General features: G+C 52.7%; 1 protein-coding gene across 5 annotated transcripts in view; it reads right to left on the bottom strand.

Annotated features, from left to right (window-relative positions):
- Window positions 1-13,265: 13,265 nt before the first annotated feature.
- The window catches only part of ROR2 (receptor tyrosine kinase like orphan receptor 2), a 204,300-nt gene continuing 199,370 nt past the window's right edge, over window positions 13,266-18,195 (bottom strand). For 3 of the 5 annotated variants that reach the window (XM_044756655.2, XM_044756650.2, XM_044756654.2), the window contains 2 exons: window positions 17,117-17,319; window positions 13,266-15,749 (listed from right to left, as the gene is read on the bottom strand). In XM_044756655.2, coding sequence (XP_044612590.1) covers window positions 14,301-15,749; window positions 17,117-17,319 — 1,652 coding nt within the window. In that variant the 3' untranslated portion in view covers window positions 13,266-14,300. The remainder of the gene's footprint in view (window positions 15,750-17,116; window positions 17,320-18,195) is intronic. The other 2 variants (XM_044756653.2, XM_044756651.2) reach the window with 1 other exon arrangement.

Raw genomic sequence — 18,195 nt, 5'->3', positions numbered from 1 at the left:
CACACTCACCTGTTTTGCTCATGAGTCTGGGTGGACTGGGCTCAGGATCTCCCAGGCATTGGCAGTCCCTTGGTGGTTGAGGCTGGGGTCACCTCACATGTCCTGTGTGTGGCCTGCCCCTGATGACCTAATGACATGCCCCTCTCCAAGCTTGAAGAAGAAACTGTCTTTCTATCTACATGACTGTGTGAAGATTTTTTTTTAAATTACATTTGAATGTGTAAATACTCTGCCTTTCTGAAATTTTGTGATTGGGAAATATTAGCATCTGTGTTTAAGAGCATTAGAAGGGTTCTTAGTATTTAAAAAAAAAAGGCACTACTTTTTCCAAGTATAATTTAAAGTATATAATTTGCATCCTCTCAGAGTGTCTAAGTTGGTGAATTTCGACAAACATGTACACCCGTGTGACCATCACCACATTCAAGCTACAGAACGTTCCCATCACTCCTTGCCGTCTCTGCCTGCACCCGCACCCTGGGCTCCACAGAACCCTGGAGATGCTGCCTGTCGCTACGGATTAGTATTTCCTGTTCCCGAACTTCATACAGAGTCATACGTTATGCACCGTTTTCTGTTTGTTCTCTTTTGCTCAGCATGAGGTTTGAGACCCACCCATGTTACTGTGTGTGTGTGGGTGTGTGTGTTGTTTATTTTTATTGCTGAGATGTATTCCTTTGTATGGATGTACTGGAATTGGTTTTCCATTCACCTGTGGGTTGACATTTGGGTGGGTTCCCATGTTCGGACACTGGGAATAAAGCTGCTATGAATGCTCCTGCACAATGTGTGGGTAGGCATACACTTTCATTTCTCTTGGGCAAATACCTAGGAGTGGAACTTCTGGATCATATGGTCGGCATGCGTTAAACTTTATAAGAAAGTGCCAGAGAGTTTTCTGAAGTGATTGTGACACCAGCAGGACAGGAAAGTCCATCTCTGATTTTGCCAGGGGCCTAACTGCACACACCGTGGCTTCATTCTGCCCTCTGGGGGGTAGAGGTGACCCGCCTGCCCCTTGCTGAGTCCCCCAGGGCAGGAATGTGTCCTAAATCTCCGAGTATCCCCACAGCGGGTGGGTCCCTGAGGTCAGGAGAAGCCTCAATAAAGCCCTGAAATCCAAGGCCCCAGCCAGCCCAGCCTGGGTGCCTGAGCTGCGCGGCGCACGCCTGCTGCCTCAGTTTACCTGCCTCCACTGTTCTTGGGAAACTAGAACAGCAAACAAACATTAACCGATTCTTCAGCCAAGGGCACACGGCCGATTTCTTCATCGATTATTTCCATTTTATGGACTTCTCTGGTTTTCCCGCTCAGGCAATACTAACTTTTGAAGAATTTCTCCCCAGAGGTAGGTTTTAAAAATCAGAGAAGTTAAACTTTTAAAACTAGATTTAAACCTGAGCATTTAAAAAAAAAGACTTTTGTTTAAAGGGGAGAGGATGGGTATTTATTTTCAGTACCTAATGTTTTTGATATTTGGGAGAATTTTGTCTAAGATTTTCAGCAACCCTCTGATGGGCAATTTATTCTTTCTCATGTTTTTGGTTTTCCTCTATCACCTTGAGGTTTGCTAGCTCTGTCTGCTGAAATCAACTTCCTCAAAGATGTGTGTCTTCCACTCTAGAAGGTTGTGCCTAATGGGAGCTCTATGACTTGGGACATAGAATACAAAATTATGAAGAACAATAATAAAACTAATGGAGGGTGATCTATGCCGTTTTAGTAACATAAGCTTTCAATTTGGTATTTAACATGTATTTTTACAGTATTTTAAAAAGCAGAAAACAAGTTTCCCCCCTTTGGAGGTAACAAAATCATAAAACCCCATTTTTGCTAATGTTTGGGTTTCTAGTTAAATCAACATTAAGTAATTGACGGAGAGAAAATAAATGGGCCAAAATCTCCGTGGCCAGGGACGGGTTGAGGCTCGTTCCTGGGGAACTCTGGGGGCCACGGCGATCTGTCCCGCAGCCCCAGGAGGTCCTTCAGCCCAGCGCCCCCCACCCCGGGCCAGCACGTGGGCAGGTCCTGGGGCCCTGTCCTGGAGCGCGCTGTGGCCGCGGGGGCGCCCCCGGAAGGAGTCCCGGCCCCCCACAATAACCTCCCTTGAGACTCCGCGCCCCAGCCCCTGGAGGAGTACCGGTGAGCCCCAGAGCCCGCCGGCCCCACCCTCCGGCTGAGTGCCTGCGCCACCCGCTCCCGTGACCCTGCGCTCCACCCGCGGGAGGTGGACCCGCGCAGACCCTCGCCACCAGCTCCCCAAGGCCGCCCAGCAGGGCCACAGGCCGCGCCTCGCGGTGGGAAGGGCCGATGGCCATGTCCCCCCAGGTGTTGAACCCCTCACCTCGCCACCTCGAATGTCTGTTCCCACTCCCCAGGCACGGGTCACAGCCCTGCGCTTTGGGTCGCTCAATTCCCCTGGGCCTCAGTTGCCCCAGCTGAAAAGCGGGAACAGGACGGCCTCGCTCCCTGTCGGGCTTTGTGAGGAGGAGGAGAGATGAGGTAACAGCAGTTTCTCTTCAGAAGCTCATGGCGTACCCCCCGCCTTCCCTGACTCTCGGCCCCATCCCCGACTTCATGAGTTTCCCAGTAAAAGTGGTGTAGAGCCCGCGGGCCTTAGGTCCAGGGCCTGACCCATACCTGGGGCGAAAAGGAAAGAAAGAAAGAAATCTTAAAGAAACGCCAGATTTAACCCGTGTGATTTAGTTTTTCCAGGAGAAAAGACAAATTAAAGGGCTGATGTTCTGGGGGCAATTTTATCAGAGGCTGCACACCACAGGCCTCACACACACCCAGCATGGAAACAAGTCCATTAGATTTTGTTACCAGAAAAGGACAGAGATGACACTTGGGCAGCTTCAGGGTTTCACAGGGTGATGCTTACTTGATCCCAAGAGTCATCTTCCCAGAGGATTCAAGTGTGCGTGCAAGGAAGGGGGGAGACCATGGCTCCCCCCGCCTGCGATTGTTTTAGACTCAGACCTGTATTAACGTCCCCCTGGGTCACTCACCTCCTAATCACTCACCTGATTGTGTCCGTGAGAGAGGTGGAAAGAATGGAAAAGCTTTCTCAAGGGTCCTGGGTCCCGGGGTGGGTCAAAAAGAGAACCCAGATGATAGCAAGGCTCGCCCATGCCTGGTGCTCAGTTACAGGGTCATAGAATCATTAAAATGTTTTTTAAAAAAAATCATCAGCAATCAATAGCTACCAATTTACTTCTGACAAACGAGAAACAGAAGGAAAAAAAACCCCACAGACTTTCCTGGGCATCATCGTTTCAAAAGTTCATTCCTTCTTTGTTGTAGATGTGCCAATGGACAGTGATTGGCGGTGCCCACGGGGGAGGCGGAGGGAGCCGACCAGCCAGGCGCAGCAGTCCACACACAACACAGCCCCGAGGACAGACTGTCCTGGCCAGTGGGATTCCAGGCCTCCCAGAGCCCCACGCTCTCGCCAGTGAGAAAATCAGGAAGGCGCGTCTCTGTCTCTGCTCACGTCAGAAGATGAGGGCCATCTTCAGGTCTCTGGGATGATGGTCAGAGAGCCTGCGACATCTCTGCTTTGGGGCTTTTGTTAAGGTTGACTTTATTGTCAGGGATATGATTGATGATTGAAAATGTGCCCTAAGAAAAGACTTATCACTTGTTTATTAGCTCATGCTTGGGAGTGCTACTCAAATACTCCCTGTGTTTGCTTTTGTTTTCTGACTTGCTCTTTAGTTTCTGAAAGATGCATTGACTGCTCCCACCGTGGCGGTTCATTCCTGGGAGTCGTTGCTTTGTGTATTTCTCTGCCAAGCTTGGTGTGTAAACATCTGTGCTTCCAGGACTTCTTTGCGGACCCCCTGTTATCTCTTTGAGTACTTTGGCCCTAAATCCTGCTGTATTTAATGTTCACAGTGACCTCCTTCTTCTTTTCTGTGTTTTTCCATCTGTCTTTTTGACCTTGGGCCAGTCACTTCACCTTGCTGGGGGGAGGGCTGGGTGGGCGAGGACCTCTGCCTGACAAGCACAGGGGACACTTCTGGCCCCGTGCAGACGACATCTGCCGTTTGGTGACATAACTTACTGAAGGGTTAACCTCTGACGGCACGTCCACACTCCACATGAGCCCTGTTTCCTCCCACATCCACCCTGGCGTCTCGCTTTGTAATGGGAATGAAGACTAACACAGAGACTTTTCCTCGGCATGGGGGAGGTCATCTTGAAAATCTCAATACTTTAATTTCATGGCCTTTATCCTACGTTTATTTTCAACAACGCATGTGCATTTGAATTCCTGCAGACCGTGACCAAGACCTCTGGCCACAGAGCCTCGCATGTGACAGCTTTATTACTCGGCTGCACTTCAAGTCCAGCAGAGAGGGGTGGACTTGAAACGTGAGAGGTCTGGTGAAACGTGAAACTGGTCCCCCCAGCTTCCATCAGCAGGCACAGGCCCGTGAAGAGACGATCTGCGTGGCTCAGAGGAGAGAAAAGGGTGTTAGAACAGACACGACTGCAGAGGCAAACAAAAGTGGACACAGAGTGAAGGGAGGGCGGACGAGACGTGTCGGCTCAGCGGGGCTCCGCAGAAGATGGGAGAGAGCTTTCCACACTTCCCTCTGCCAGGCAGCAGGTTGGGGTTCTGTGCGCAGGAGTGTTCGCTGCAACATCACAATGGCAGACATTTAGAAATAGCTCAGACTCAACACATGCAGACGTGGAGAATTTCACTCACCAGAAAGTCACCATGAGGGTTTTCAGAAGAAAAGCAGTTAGTGAGCAAAGAACTGGAGTCTTTGGGGGTGAATGCAGACAGAGAGAGATTGCTAGTGTGTGTGTGTGTGTGTGTGTGTGGTGTCGGCCCTCTGGCCATCTTAGAGACTCGAGGCAGATGGGGAGGAGGAGGAAGGAAGGGAGAGAGGGAGGGAGGTGGGGAGACAGCAGCTACTCCGAGTTAGGAAATTTGGGAAAGGAATTTCAGGAGGCCTTCTTGTTACCGTTCCGGGATCCCGCGTCATCCTTTCTCTTAATTTCCTCCTCCTGTTTGCTGGAACACATCCTTAAGTGACTTCTTAGCGAAGCGTAGGTGTGAGACAAACGTTCTGGTCCTCATTACGGTCTGTCCGGACACTTGATTGGGCAGAGAAGTCTTCCAGCACCTTCCCGGGGGGCCATCCTGGGCGTGGCAGGGCCAACAGCCTCCTCCTCCCTCTCTGGGCGATTCGGATCCGGCTCCAGATTTAATGATCCCGCCCAGCAAGGCCTAGAAGTCACCCAGCCCCCACCTACTCCAGGGACGCAGCAGAGAATAAAATAGAGAGAGAAAATCCCTGCCTGGGAACCTGCCCTCCCGTGATCCCAGCTCTGCAGGTGGGACTGACCTGGGGCTCTCGCTCGAGAGGTGCCTGGGACACACTGCTCTCCATTGACTTACATTTACATTTATGTTTGTTCACGTTTGTGTTTATATTTGTGCCCCCTTCCCTTAAAATTGGTGCACCAAGCAGCTGTCTTGCTCTTTTTTCTGGCTGTGAACTAAATTTATTTTTAGGGAAAGAGAGCTATGTAAGGTTCTCAACGGAGTAATCAATCAGGATTCACTTTCTAGTGGCCTCTAGTGGCGTTTCTCAGAGTTGCATCACTTCTGCTTGGAGACAGGGATGGAGAGAGGCTGAGGACCCCCCCAGGCCTGGGACCGGCTCCGAGCAGCCGCCCTGGGGGGGCTCAGAGCTCTGCTGGAGGAACCAAAGGTTCCTGCGAAGCTAATCATGGGGGCAAGATTGGTTTCTTGTCCCCCATAAAAATCCAAATCACTCCCCACCAGTTTCCTTCTCCCATTCTCCGTGACCCTGAGATCCTAGCATCATGAACCGGAAATTCATTGTTTATAGGGATGTATTTTTGTTTTAACAGCAGGAGTGAATTTCTGGGTTTTCTGTGATTCTCTCTTGCATCAGTGAACTGCTTATGTTGCTATACCTGATGTTTGTGTTTCCAGTTAAAGAGGGTGAAAAAGCCATTTCTCACTACACAGGAAGGGACTTTGAAGACAAACCTTTTTAGATGGTTCTTGATCACAGTACTTTTTAGATGCACATTTGCTGAATGAAGGCCGGGTTATTTAAACTACCCACTCGGGCCAAGGAACCTCCCCTACCCCCCAGCGTCTTCTCAGAGACGCGAACCCTGCAGACCTTACAGAAGGCCCTTGGCTGCTGGGTCCATCTGCTGGCTCTACTCGGTTCTCTGCGCCACCCCGGCAGCAGGCCCCCCACAGGCCACCACCAGCTTTTGTCGCCAGATTAGCTAGTAATCTCCGCTCAGATCAGTTTGGGGATCTCGTTGTGATTTCTGTGGCCCAATCTGTAAGGCTGCACCTTTGCATTTGGGGCAGAGCAGCTCGCCCACAGTTAACTCCCTCTCTGCTGTGCTGAAGAACTGTTAGGAGAGCAGGAGCAGAGTGTTTCTGAGACGCACTCTAGTTTTCCTGCACATATCAGGTTTTCATGCTAAGTTATTTTAGCAAAAAATGCCCCCAAGCTATAACCAAGTTAATGAAATTTATTAAGAGACTACAACCTGTGCGATGAATACACATATTTATGGGGCTGCATAGCAACCCAGCTCATCAGATCCCTGTCGCTCCTAAAATAAACACGGTAACTTGTATTTCGTAGGAAAGAAATGTGACGTTTATCTCATGCTAATTAAATCCATACCAAAAACTACTTTAAGAAGTTTGCCCTTTTTGGATAATAATTAAAACTTGAAGAACATTTACCTGAATGCAAAAAAAAAAAAAAAAAGCATTGCTCTCCCTGGTGAGACAGGGGCCTTGCAGATGGAGCCTGCAGGAGCCTGAGGTCCCTCGGAGCTCTCCGGGGCCAGGGGCGCTCAGAGGGAATGGCCCCTATGTCCACTGTGTTGCAGGAGCCTGTGAGCACCGTCGGCGGGACAAAGCAGCACAATTGATGTTTCCTTTGAAAAACTGCTGAACCAGTTTGTGCTCCTGTTCAGCTTCCTGCTTCTCTGTGTTGCCATGTCTTCCTGACGTGCACATTTTTTTTCTCTCCCCAAAGTCCCAGTACAGAGTTGTATATCCTGGTTGTAGGTCCTTCTAGTAGTTCTATGTGGGACGCCACCTCAGCACGGCTTGATGAGCAGTGTGTCGGTCTGTGCCTACGATCCGAACCAGTGAACTCCGGGCCACGAAAGCAGAGTGCATGAACTTAACCACTCGGCCTGGGGCCAGCTCTTGCCATGCACTTTTGAAACCAAATGAGAAAGTAGGAAGGAGGTGGGTGCCACAGCGCCCCTCTGCAGACCCTCCACCTCGCCGGGACTAAAGCAGATGGAGGAGCCAGGGTGTGGGTGGGAAAGGTGGGATGGGTGGCAGGGCCCCGAAGAGGACGGCCTGGGTGCTGGGGCTGGCAGACGGGCGGGGCTGAGTCTGTGGGCAGCGTTCGGGCAGACGAAAGAGGGAAGGACAGCATCCTGGGAGGAGCAGGGCGCCGGCACTCTGTGGCGTGGTCCTGGAAGAGAAGCCATAATGAAGCGATGCTAACCTTTTCTGCACCACAGACGGACCCCTTCACACTGGGGTCCCTTCTCGGGATATATGGTTTTAATGCAGAAAACAAAAGACTTGAATTACAAAGAAAATATCTATATTGAAATTATCAAAATATTTTTTAACACATTATGGTGTAATATATGTGCTTCTGTGTTAACTCGGTAACAAGATTTCCCAGCATGCCTGATAACAGGCGTACTCTTGGAGCAGTGAGGAGCAGAACCAAACGCTGAGGCACCTGCCACAACGGCAGCGTGACATGAAAAGAACCGATTTTTACTGGCGACCAGCCACGAGGATGGTAAACACATCTTTGGGTTTTTTCCTACGTCTATAATAAGAGGAAATGCTACATTTCAGTTAGAGGTTAGTGAAAATGAACTCGAGATTTTCCCCACCTACCTTCACAGGCAGGTCAGGGGGCTCTTGGGCTCGGGGGTAGGGCTCGCCCCCGTGTCCTGGGACCCAGGAAAGGTTGGGATGTCCAGATGGAGACAGAGCTGTGCCTCCAAAGTCTCAGCCACCTGTACTCACAAGCTCTAGAAGACGAGGCTGGGACCAAGCCCCCCAGTGTGCCCATGACAGACAAGGCAGTGTCTGTCGTTTGTCACTTGCAAGTTGCAAGTTCAGGGACCTGATCTAATGACACCTTGTGACCCTCATCCATTGACACGGCGAGGCTCTGCCCAGGGCATCATCGCACAGCAAACACTGCTTCCCCAGGGAGACGGTACAATCCTGTTATCACAATACTTGCTTAAAAACCTTCCTCCTGAGAAAGGAGGGATGCTGTTTCCTATCTTGTTTGCCACTGAATCCAGCCAACAGCACATGTTCAAGAAATACTTGTTGAATGACTGTATGAACAAACAAATGAAGGGCATTTGGTGAGAGTTAATAAGACAATTCATAGAACTCATCCTGCAACCTCAATCCTTTCATCTAAGCAATGTTTTCTTTTGATCTTCTTAAAAGTGGATGGCTCTAACGAAAATAAAACAGATGATAACAAGAGCTGGTGAAGACGTGGAGGAACGAGCCTTCATTCGTTGCTGGTGGGAAGTTAAAATGGTGGAACCACTTTGGACAGTAGTTTGGACGTTTCTTAAAAAGGTCGATGATTTTTCCATATGACCTAGCAATTCCACTCCTAGGAAGCCGCCCAAGAGAAATGAAAACACACGTCCACACACGAACATAGGCCAATGTTCACGGCAGCATTATTCACAATAGCCCCAAACTGGAAAAAGTCCATGGATGGGTGAACGGATGGATGCGTGGGTAAACAAAATGTGGTCCATCCACACAGTGGAATACTAGCCAGCAATAACATGAACTTCTGATACGTGCCACAGCATGGATGCATCTCAAAAACATTCCGCTAAGTGGAAGAAGCCAGAAGCAAAATGCTACATATGGTATAATTCCATTTATATGAAATGTCCAGAAAAGGCAAATCCATTCAGACAGAAAACACAGCAGACCACCCCAGGGCTGACAAGCATGAGGGATCCTTGTGGGAAGGAAATGTTCTAAAATTAGATTGGGATGAAGGTTGCACACTCTGCAAATTTACTAAAAATCACTGAACCGCACACTTAGAATGGGTGACTTGTACAGAAGTAAATTACAGCAAAATTAAGCTGTTAAAAAAAAAGTGGTGGCTCAGTCTTCTCTGAGATTCCCAGCGGGACTAGGTGAGCTCCACGATTTCCACCTGAGGGAAAGGGCAGTGCCTTCCCGGGAGACCCAGCACGAACTCGAACTCCTTGTCACGAAATGCCGGGCCTCCAGGTTAGAAGTGTAAGCGGGCAGCGCGGAAGAGACTGGAGGCAAGACGGTGGCCAGACGTGGAAGGCCCACGGCCCTGCCTCAGGCTGTCTCTCTGCAGGGGGATGCCCGCGTTCCCAACGAGTGTCTGAGTGCCATGGCTGAAGTCTGCCTGCGCGTGGTGATGGGAAAAGCTGTCCGCAACTTGAGAATGGAAATCAAGACAGCAGGAGGATGCCTCCTAAACACGAAACCTATCTTTCAGGCAACTGGCACGTTAGTCTCTTCAGGCTTTCCCGTGGCCCCTGCAGTCTAATTTGGATTATTCTGTGTATCTCAAAGTCATGGTGAATTCCCTTACCAAATTTATGGTTCCACATTCTTGTTACTTTAGACTGGCTTTCCCCCAAAGGGGCGGCTTCAGTGCAGCTTTCAGTAAAGACCCACGGGGATGAGACATCAAAATATAAAATGTAATACAAATGGTAATGATAAGATGATTGTTAAAAAACCTGATCAACATGGAGCGACAGGAATGGGGGCGGCAGAGCATGGGGAGGGCCAGGCTGCCTCCCCCTCCCCCAGATTCTCTCCTAACCTCCTGGACACCCGCTCCCTTCCCCCTGTTCATCTAGACCTGAGAAACACCATTAAAGCAGGTCCCACAGGTCCTCTGAACTCTGCTCCTGGGTGGACGCAGTAGTGACCTGGGGGGAGGGGGGTGAGGGGGTTGACATCCTGGGGGGTGGCTGCTCTATTTCCATGGCGAGAAGACGTAGCTGTCCCGGGGGGCAGGGGCTGTAGTTGCCATCCTGGGGGGTGATTCAGTTGACTTCTGCAGTTCCAGGAAGCAGTCATTTGGTCCTATCCCGCCCCTGGGTACCTGCACAGCCTGCAAGGCCTTCCAACACCCATGGGGGGGTTCGAATCTACCTCTCTGCGTCTGGGCAACATTTCCACTAAAATCTCAGCACTTCAGACTGGGAAAGAGAGTGATTGGGACAAATTAGTGAAAAAACAATACTAATGAGGTAAAAATGTGACCTTGCCCTGTCTTTTTAAAAACACGCATTAGAGCTGAGGCAAGTGTGCCCAGGTCCGCCCCACGCACAGCCTTCTCCCCACCTGCACCTGCAGGAGAACGGCACTCCAGGACTAGGGTCTGGGACCAGGGACCGGCCCGTTGAGACAGCGCTGGGGCAGTGCACACTGCACGTCCCCCTGGAGAGGCGATACCGCCCCCTGACAACTCCTGCCCTCACTGACCAGCAAGGCCACCAAAGAATTCCTCCGCAGACACGCTCCCACCTACTGACAGGCAAAGAGCTCCAACGTACACTGTTACATGACCAAAGCAAGGCAGAAAACAATTTGTAGAGAAGCTACCACTTGTGTTTTTTTTTTTTAAAAAGGGAGAAACATAACATATAGGTATGTTACTTATACAGGCATAAAAAATGTGGAAAGATCCACAAGAAGCCTGTGACGTTCAATACGTGGAGTGGGGCAAGGAGGCTGGGCAGATGGGGATGGAGAGAGATTTCCCACTGCGTCTTTAACTATAGGAATGCATGAGCTATTCAGTAACTGAATAAATGAAATGAAATGAAATTGAAAAAGAAACAGTATCGTATAAGCTCTATTGTCTTAAGTGTGAACACTTGACAGGCTCATGTCCTTCTGTGTAGGTGTCAGGTGACCTAAATCCAGGCCTTCTCCACCTCAGTACAGCATTGCTGTTATTTCCAGAGCCCATTACTGGGCACTCACTCAGCATCAGGCCAAGAAATACGTACAGTCTCCATGGGGACCGATGAGGGGAGAAGAGTGGACGGGGCGGGAGCGGGACCGACCTTGGGGAGGTCACAGGGGCTCGCTGTGACCGGGTTTCAGGATAGTGCTCTGAAGTCAGTTTACTCTGACAACCTCCTTCTTAAATATTCCTGTAGGAAACTCACACAGAACCGACGTCTGGGTAAGATTCGTCTCAGACATAGTTGTAAAATCACAAACTGTCTGAAAATAACTATCAATAGTGAATGGAGAGCTGGAAGTAAACCCCGGTGAGCACAGGGAAACAGTGTGTCCCGCTGTGGGGAGAAGAGGATTCTCTTGATTTAGTGGGAAGCTGTTGTACACTGTAGCCTTTAGTCAAACACCCTAAAATTAGTGCAGAAAAGACAGCTGTTGCCCCGATGGGTTGTTTCAACAAGGATGGTTTATCAAAGAATATAAGAGTGTACAAGGCATCTGTGGCTTCATTGGCTCGAATAAAACTCAGGAGCTGCAAAAATCTCCCTCTTGTGGGAGGCAGGCTGCTGGGTGGATGCGATGAGTGACATTATCTGAATCACGCAACTTAGCTCTAAAAACAATTATTCTGGAGCATCCCAATTAAGTCACTTTTGTTCAAGTGCGTGAACTTTAAAAGCTCAATCACCTTCCTAAAGATGCATCAAGAATTTACAGTTAGAATGAGCCGTAACAAACAAATGCTATATTTAGCAAAAAAAAGAAAAAAAAGAAATCCCCCAAATCAAAACCTCCCCTGCTCTGCCAAAAAACCCTCCAGCCGCCTTTCTGCAGAACCTGGGCTGCCCGCCTGGCCCTGCGGGCTGTCAGTGGCCTGGAGCCTCCGGGTCATGTCTGGGGGCCGAGGGACCGTAAACTGAAGTGGCGGCTCGCCTCCCTGACCGTGCAGCCAGAGCGCTATTTCCCATTTTTGACTCTCAGGTCTCAGCTCAACAGTTAAACCATCAGGTGGACCAAATTAGACAGATCAAGTTCCTCTTTCAGATCAGTGGAACTGAGAAGTGGCTCCATTTTACCCCCTCTTCTTTTAATATGCAATCTGGACCACACTCGCCGGGGAGAGGGGCTCCGGGGGGCTCCCAGTCCTCGCCCCGGTCACATTCCTTCCTTTCGCCAACCAGGGAAGCATCCCCTCTGATTTCAGGATCTACACTCAGACATCTTGATGCTTTATTTGTGTGTGTGGCTCTATCGCGAGCCGCATTATGCTGCAGCAGCGGGGTGAGGGGGGCACAGGACAGACCTGAAGTTCAGGATGACCTGAGGGGCTGGACAATCAGCATTCCTCAATTCAGTGCCTCAGTGGCTCTCTGAGGACCCTGAGCGCAGCATCAGCACCCTCTGGGTGCTTGTTAGAAGTGCTCAGTCTGGGCCCCACCCAGACCTGCTCCTCTTGTGACGAGCCCTGCAAGACACTCTGAGGCAGGCTGAAGAACCACTGCCCACATCCGGGAAGCCAACTCCTAGCTGCGCCTCCCGGGGCCCCAGGGCTGTGGATCCACTCCAAAAAACACGAAACCTCCCAGGCCATGCGGGGCGGCGGGGGGAAGGTCAGGACCGGGGAGGGAGGCCAGGCCCCGAGGGCTGTTTGCTGGGGGGCAGAAGCTCTCCAGGCCTCACCCAGGCTGTGGCGGTGTTACGGTGCCCGTTCCCCGACTGGAAGCTCTGGAGCACTGACCCCCGGGTGACCCTGGCCCAGGTGTACTCTAGCTCAGGGGGCGAACGGCCGAGAAGCAGAGGCACAGGTGGCCGCGCAGGGAGTGAAGAAGGCCGATTCCCCATCATGGCCTCACCCCCAGCCCTGCTACAGTGCCCTGGAAAGTGCCAGGCTCCAGGTCTAAAAGGTCAGGGGCCCTGGGACCTCAGGAGGGGAGAGGTTTAAAACCAAAGGCCAACTTTACATCGTCTGCCATCGATTCATCCAGAGGCCTCACCAGAGAAAAGCAATGTAACTTGTTCCCATCATTTACCTGCCAACGTACAGCCACACTCAAACGGAGTCACTGGCCCTGGACCGGCCCCCCAGCCCACTGCAAGGGCTCAGCCAAGCCATCACTGCTCGGCGTCTCTGTCACGCTGCACCTCCCGCTGCCTGACCTGCTCACAACCTGCAGAGAGCCGAGCAAACGTTCTGTGTCGCTTTATTGGATACACCAGGTGTGGGGGCTACACAAGCGCTCCATCCCAGGCACCAGACGCAGGTGCCCCCGAGCCTTCTCTCGCAGGGGCTCTGAAGGGACGGACCTCGTTCACACGTGGTACAAAGGCTAGCAAACCGAATACAGTTGGGTGGCATCCCAAAGTGGGGAACGTAAACAGTTAAATTACTAAGTCATTATTTTAAGCTCAAAATACTTCACTGAAAATGGCATAGAAAAACCATATAAATTACATTTAGGGTCTGTACATGGTTCTAAAAAAAAAAATAACAATACTGTGCTCTGTACAATATTGCCTCCTCTGTAACATTCCAAACCCCAGAAACGCTTTCCCTTGAATTCCAGAGAAGTGGGCAGAATACACATGCAGGATAATTAAAATCATTTCACAAAAATACAAAATCGAGTCGGTTTCTCTTAAGGCACATTCTGTTTCCATACGGGGACTCCCATTTCAGAAGCCCCTTTCTCATGGGACCATGGCACGTGGCAGGTGGCTTCGGCCTGCTCCCGCCAGTCTTTGGTGGTGAAGGGGCGCTGCTACTGGCAGGGGGACAGCAGGGAGAAAGCGGCCTCCTCCATACTCAACCAACGGGCCAGTCGCTGGGAACGGCAGAGTCCACGCTCCCACCCCGCTGCCTCTGGCAGGCCTGTTTTCGCAAAGTTTCCCTATATTCAATCCACATGCAATACGGTGGGAGGATGCCACTCATTTTCCTTCAAAGTGCAGGCAATGCTCACTATGGGTCTGCCTTCGGGGAAATGCAGGCAGCGTCGGGGGTCACCGTGCATCCTGCTGGGCCACCACCCCGGCCTGGTAAGGTACCACTGGCTAAAAGACCTCCAACCAAACAGCTGGCCATGGCGGCAGCTCTGTGCGTGAGAGGAGGGCAGAGGCGCAGGATTTCACATCAGGAGGCTGCAGCCAGCCCACCAGAGCCGGGGGCTCACTTGTCAAGGCAGCCCAAGTCCGCCCCGAGCGCCCGGCAGCCCCGCGCCCCTCATGCTTCCAGCTGGACCTCGGCCTCGTCCATCTGCAGGGTGTCATTGTCTCCCAGCAGCTCGGTCTCTGGGACAGAGCCATCTTCCTCTTCCTCAGCTTCCTGCACGGGGCTCTGGGCCACATCTTCTGGGGCGTTCTGCGTGTCCTCAGTGCCCTCCGAGAGCAGGGCTGCTCTGTCCGCCACGGACGTGTTGGAGGGCGCAGTGGTGACATACCCCGTGCTGGTGGAGCCGCTGCCGCTGTGGTGGGAGCCAGGCTTGGGGACCATCTGAGCAGGCACCTGCTGTGGGGCCATCTGCATCGGGATCTGGACCGGGTAAAAGTTGGGCAGGTAGGCCCCGTAGGCTGGCACCGGCTGGTACCCGTTGACGGGGATGTAGAGCTGGGGAGGGGGCACCATGGGTCTGATCTGGCCCTTCATGGGGATGAACTGGGGCTGCGGGAAGGGCTGGGCCTTCTGCTTGGGCCCCCCGTAGCGGGCGTTGCTGACGTTGCTGACAGGGCTGGTGCTCAGGGAGCTGGTCTGCGTGGCATTGCTGGCCCCCGAGGTCTGCGCCGAGCTGTTGTAGGTGGACAGGTTGCCCCAGGCCCGGAGCCTACTGTGGATGTCCTTGAAGCGGGGCCGCCGGCTAGGGAACTCGTTCCAGCACTCGATCATCAGGGCGTACACCCAGGCGGGGCAGTCGTCCGGGCAGGGCAGCACCTGGCGGCTACGCACCATCTCCACCACGTCCTGGTTGGAGTGCCCACAGTAGGGCTGCAGGCCGTAGCTGAAGACCTCCCAGAGGACCACGCCGTAGGACCAGATGTCCGAGTCCACGGAAAACTTGCCGTACATGATGGCCTCGGGGGACATCCAGCGGATGGGCAGCAGCGCGCTGCCCATCAGCTTGTAGTAGTCAGCCGAGTACACCTCGCGGAACAGCCCCAGGTCCGAGATCTTCACATTCAGCTTGTCGTACACAAGGACGTTGCGGGTGGCCAGGTCCTTGTGCACCACGTGGTGGCTGGACAGGTACTCCATGCCCGAAGCAATCTGTGCCACGACGTGCACGAAGTCAGGCGGCTCCAGGGCCGACTTCACTGTGCGGTCGTCATCTGTGCTGCCCACGTCCGAGTGCGGCGAGCGCATGACCAGGAACTCGTGGAGGTCGCCATGCGAGCAGTAGCTGAAGATCATGCTGAGGGGCTGGTCCTTGGTCACCACGCCCAGCAGGCACACGATGTTGGGGTGCTGCAGCCGCGCCCGCAGCATGGCCTCATGCCGGAACTCCTCCCGGAGCGGCCCCTCCGCCTTGTCCTTGAGCGTTTTGATGGCCACAGCCTGGGTCTGCTCGCCCGGCGTTGGGCCGAACAGATGGCCTTTGTAGACTTTCCCGAACCGGTCCTCCCCGAGCTCCTCCATGAACCTCACGGTGGACAAGCTGATCTCCTTGAGCTTGGCCTGCTGAGAGGAAAAGCCCCAATGAAACGTTTCTGTCACTGCGACAGGAGGAGGAAGAGCAGGGCGGCTGGGAGGGGGCTCTGGGGTCAGGCCTGTGCCACCTGCCAGCACGGCCTTGCAGAGGACCCGCTGGTCCTGCCGGCCCCAAGCTAAGCCTGCCCCACACACTGCTCTCTGCTCGATGCCATGAGGCTGCCTGAAACCTTCAATGGGCCCCAACCAGGCTGCAAATTACATCCCCCCCAAATATGGCGATATGTGGGATACCACTGCAGAGTGTATGTGTGTGCATGCACCCATTCACACACCCCCTCCCCAGCTGCCAGCTGCCCCAGAGTCACCCCTGCGCTCTCCCAGCTGTGTCCCCCCACCAACGCCTTTCCTGCTGCTCCCTGACACGGGAGGTCCAGCCACTGCTGCTCATCACAGCGAGACCCAACGTCTTTCTCTCACAAACCCCGAGGGGACACTTCCCACGACTTTTGTCATTTTGAGAGTCCAGGCCAGCTGCTCTACAGATGCTCCTCAGTGGGCCTGTCTCGTTTCCTCTTGATCAGATTCTGGATTAGAAGCATAGTGACAGGAGCACACAGGGGTGAGGTGGATTCCCAGGATCCGCACCTCTCAGCCTCTAGGACTTCCTGCCCCTTCTGTGCGCCCGGCCCCCGTCCTTCTGAGAGGCCCCCGGGGTCTCTCCGCCATCCAGGAAACTCCGCCCCCAGCAAACACTCAGGGACTCCTGACGACAGCACTGAGTGAGTCCACTCTGCCCGTTCAAAGCCCGGACGGGAATGATTTTCCCCCCAAAGATTGTGATGTATATAATCGCCCTTGACTTCAGCTGGGCTGCATTCCAGTGTGTTCTCACTGTCCTGAGAGCTCCTAGCACGTGGGGCTGGCCTGGCCTCTCACTTCCACTACGAGACTGTTGCTCTATCCTTCCCTGAAAATGAAACAAGCAAAACCAACCCCACCCCAAACTGACCAGAAAACAAGCGCCTGTCCCTTAAAAATGCCACAGTGACCCTCGAGCGGGGACAACTTGAGCCCTTGTCCTGTGTCCTCCCGTGGGGACAGCTGCATCGTCACAGAGTCAGGACACCCTCTGGGGCCCACGCTAATGGGGCTGGTCTCGGTAGAGGGAGAAGCCCATGGACTGTGGGCCGGTGAGCTCTGAACACACCTACCATTTACTTTGTGTACACAAATGTCCTGCTATGTTTCAGAGAAGAAACGGCATGACAAAGGACGGTTTAAAAGCATTACGTGCTGTGTATCAAGTAAATTAAGAACGCTGATGTTGCAGGCAACTAACCCCAGGGAGAGGTTAAGCCCGGGGGAGCCGCCCCTTAAATACGAAGCACGGAGACCTGCTTGTGCTGGCCAATGAGCGGCATCTCCACATCCTGGCTGGGGGAAGCCATGAGCTGGCGTCGCTGTGGCGTGGAGGCAGACGCCTTCTGCTTGTTCCGGCACATGCAGACCAAGAAGAAGAGGCACGCGATGACTAGGGGGATGGCAATGCTGGGGACCAGGATGTACAGGATCCCCATCCTGCTGCCGTCCTGGGGGCCTGTGAACAGCAAGGCTTTCATGAGTTTCCTGAAAACACCCTTTCTTCAACTCCAAGTTCTCTACCAGCCCCCGCCCCCAACTAAAACAGTTAAGTACAAGCAAATAATCAGGTAAATGGCACAAATGGGCAGTATGGCCCACCAAACCTAAAAAAAAAGGTGAGGTACTGAAAAATGCGCGTCCTGCTGTGTATTTGTGACACACTGCAGAACTGCCCACCACGGGGACAAATCGGAACACACAGCACAAGAAGCAAATGAACTCGGGAGGCCTCACAGTGGCAATCAGTAACAGTCCCCTTGCTGACGCCGGGACACCATGGTGCTCTGTCCGACGTCGTCTTCAGGAAACTTGAGGAAGCACCTGACGCCCTTGTCCTCGGCAGAGGAAACTCGGCAGTGGGATTAGAATTGATCCTTCTCTTCATTCAACATTGTAGGATTTCCCACATTTTTGCATAATGAATACATATTCTTTCAAGACACTAATTAAACACGCATTTGATTTAAAAGAGCACCAGCGGCCGATGAGTTTGACCCAACGCACGAGGCAGCAACGTTCTTGACAAATGAGGGTAAGACGTAGGGGGTGCGGCCTCCAGGCACGTCCTCCTCTTCCACAGGGAACAGCAGTGCTCTGGCTCCCTCTGCAGGAGGCACAGAGTGCACGGGCACGGCGGCTGCAAGGCTGACGGCGGCTGCAAGGCTGACACCAGCCGGCACCAGGCAGGGGGTGCTGGCCGCTGAGGTGGAGCTGGGGTGGAGCACTGCAAGGAGGAGGAGGAGGAGGAGGCCCCCTCTAACACCCCGCAGTTCTCTCCTTAACCTTGTGAATACATGGGACTTGGGCATCCCTGGGACTATCGGGTAATGAG

Source organism: Equus asinus, chromosome 23 (assembly GCF_041296235.1).
Source record: "Equus asinus isolate D_3611 breed Donkey chromosome 23, EquAss-T2T_v2, whole genome shotgun sequence".
Lineage (NCBI taxonomy): Eukaryota > Metazoa > Chordata > Mammalia > Perissodactyla > Equidae > Equus > Equus asinus.
This window is presented reverse-complemented; position numbering and strand designations above follow the sequence as displayed.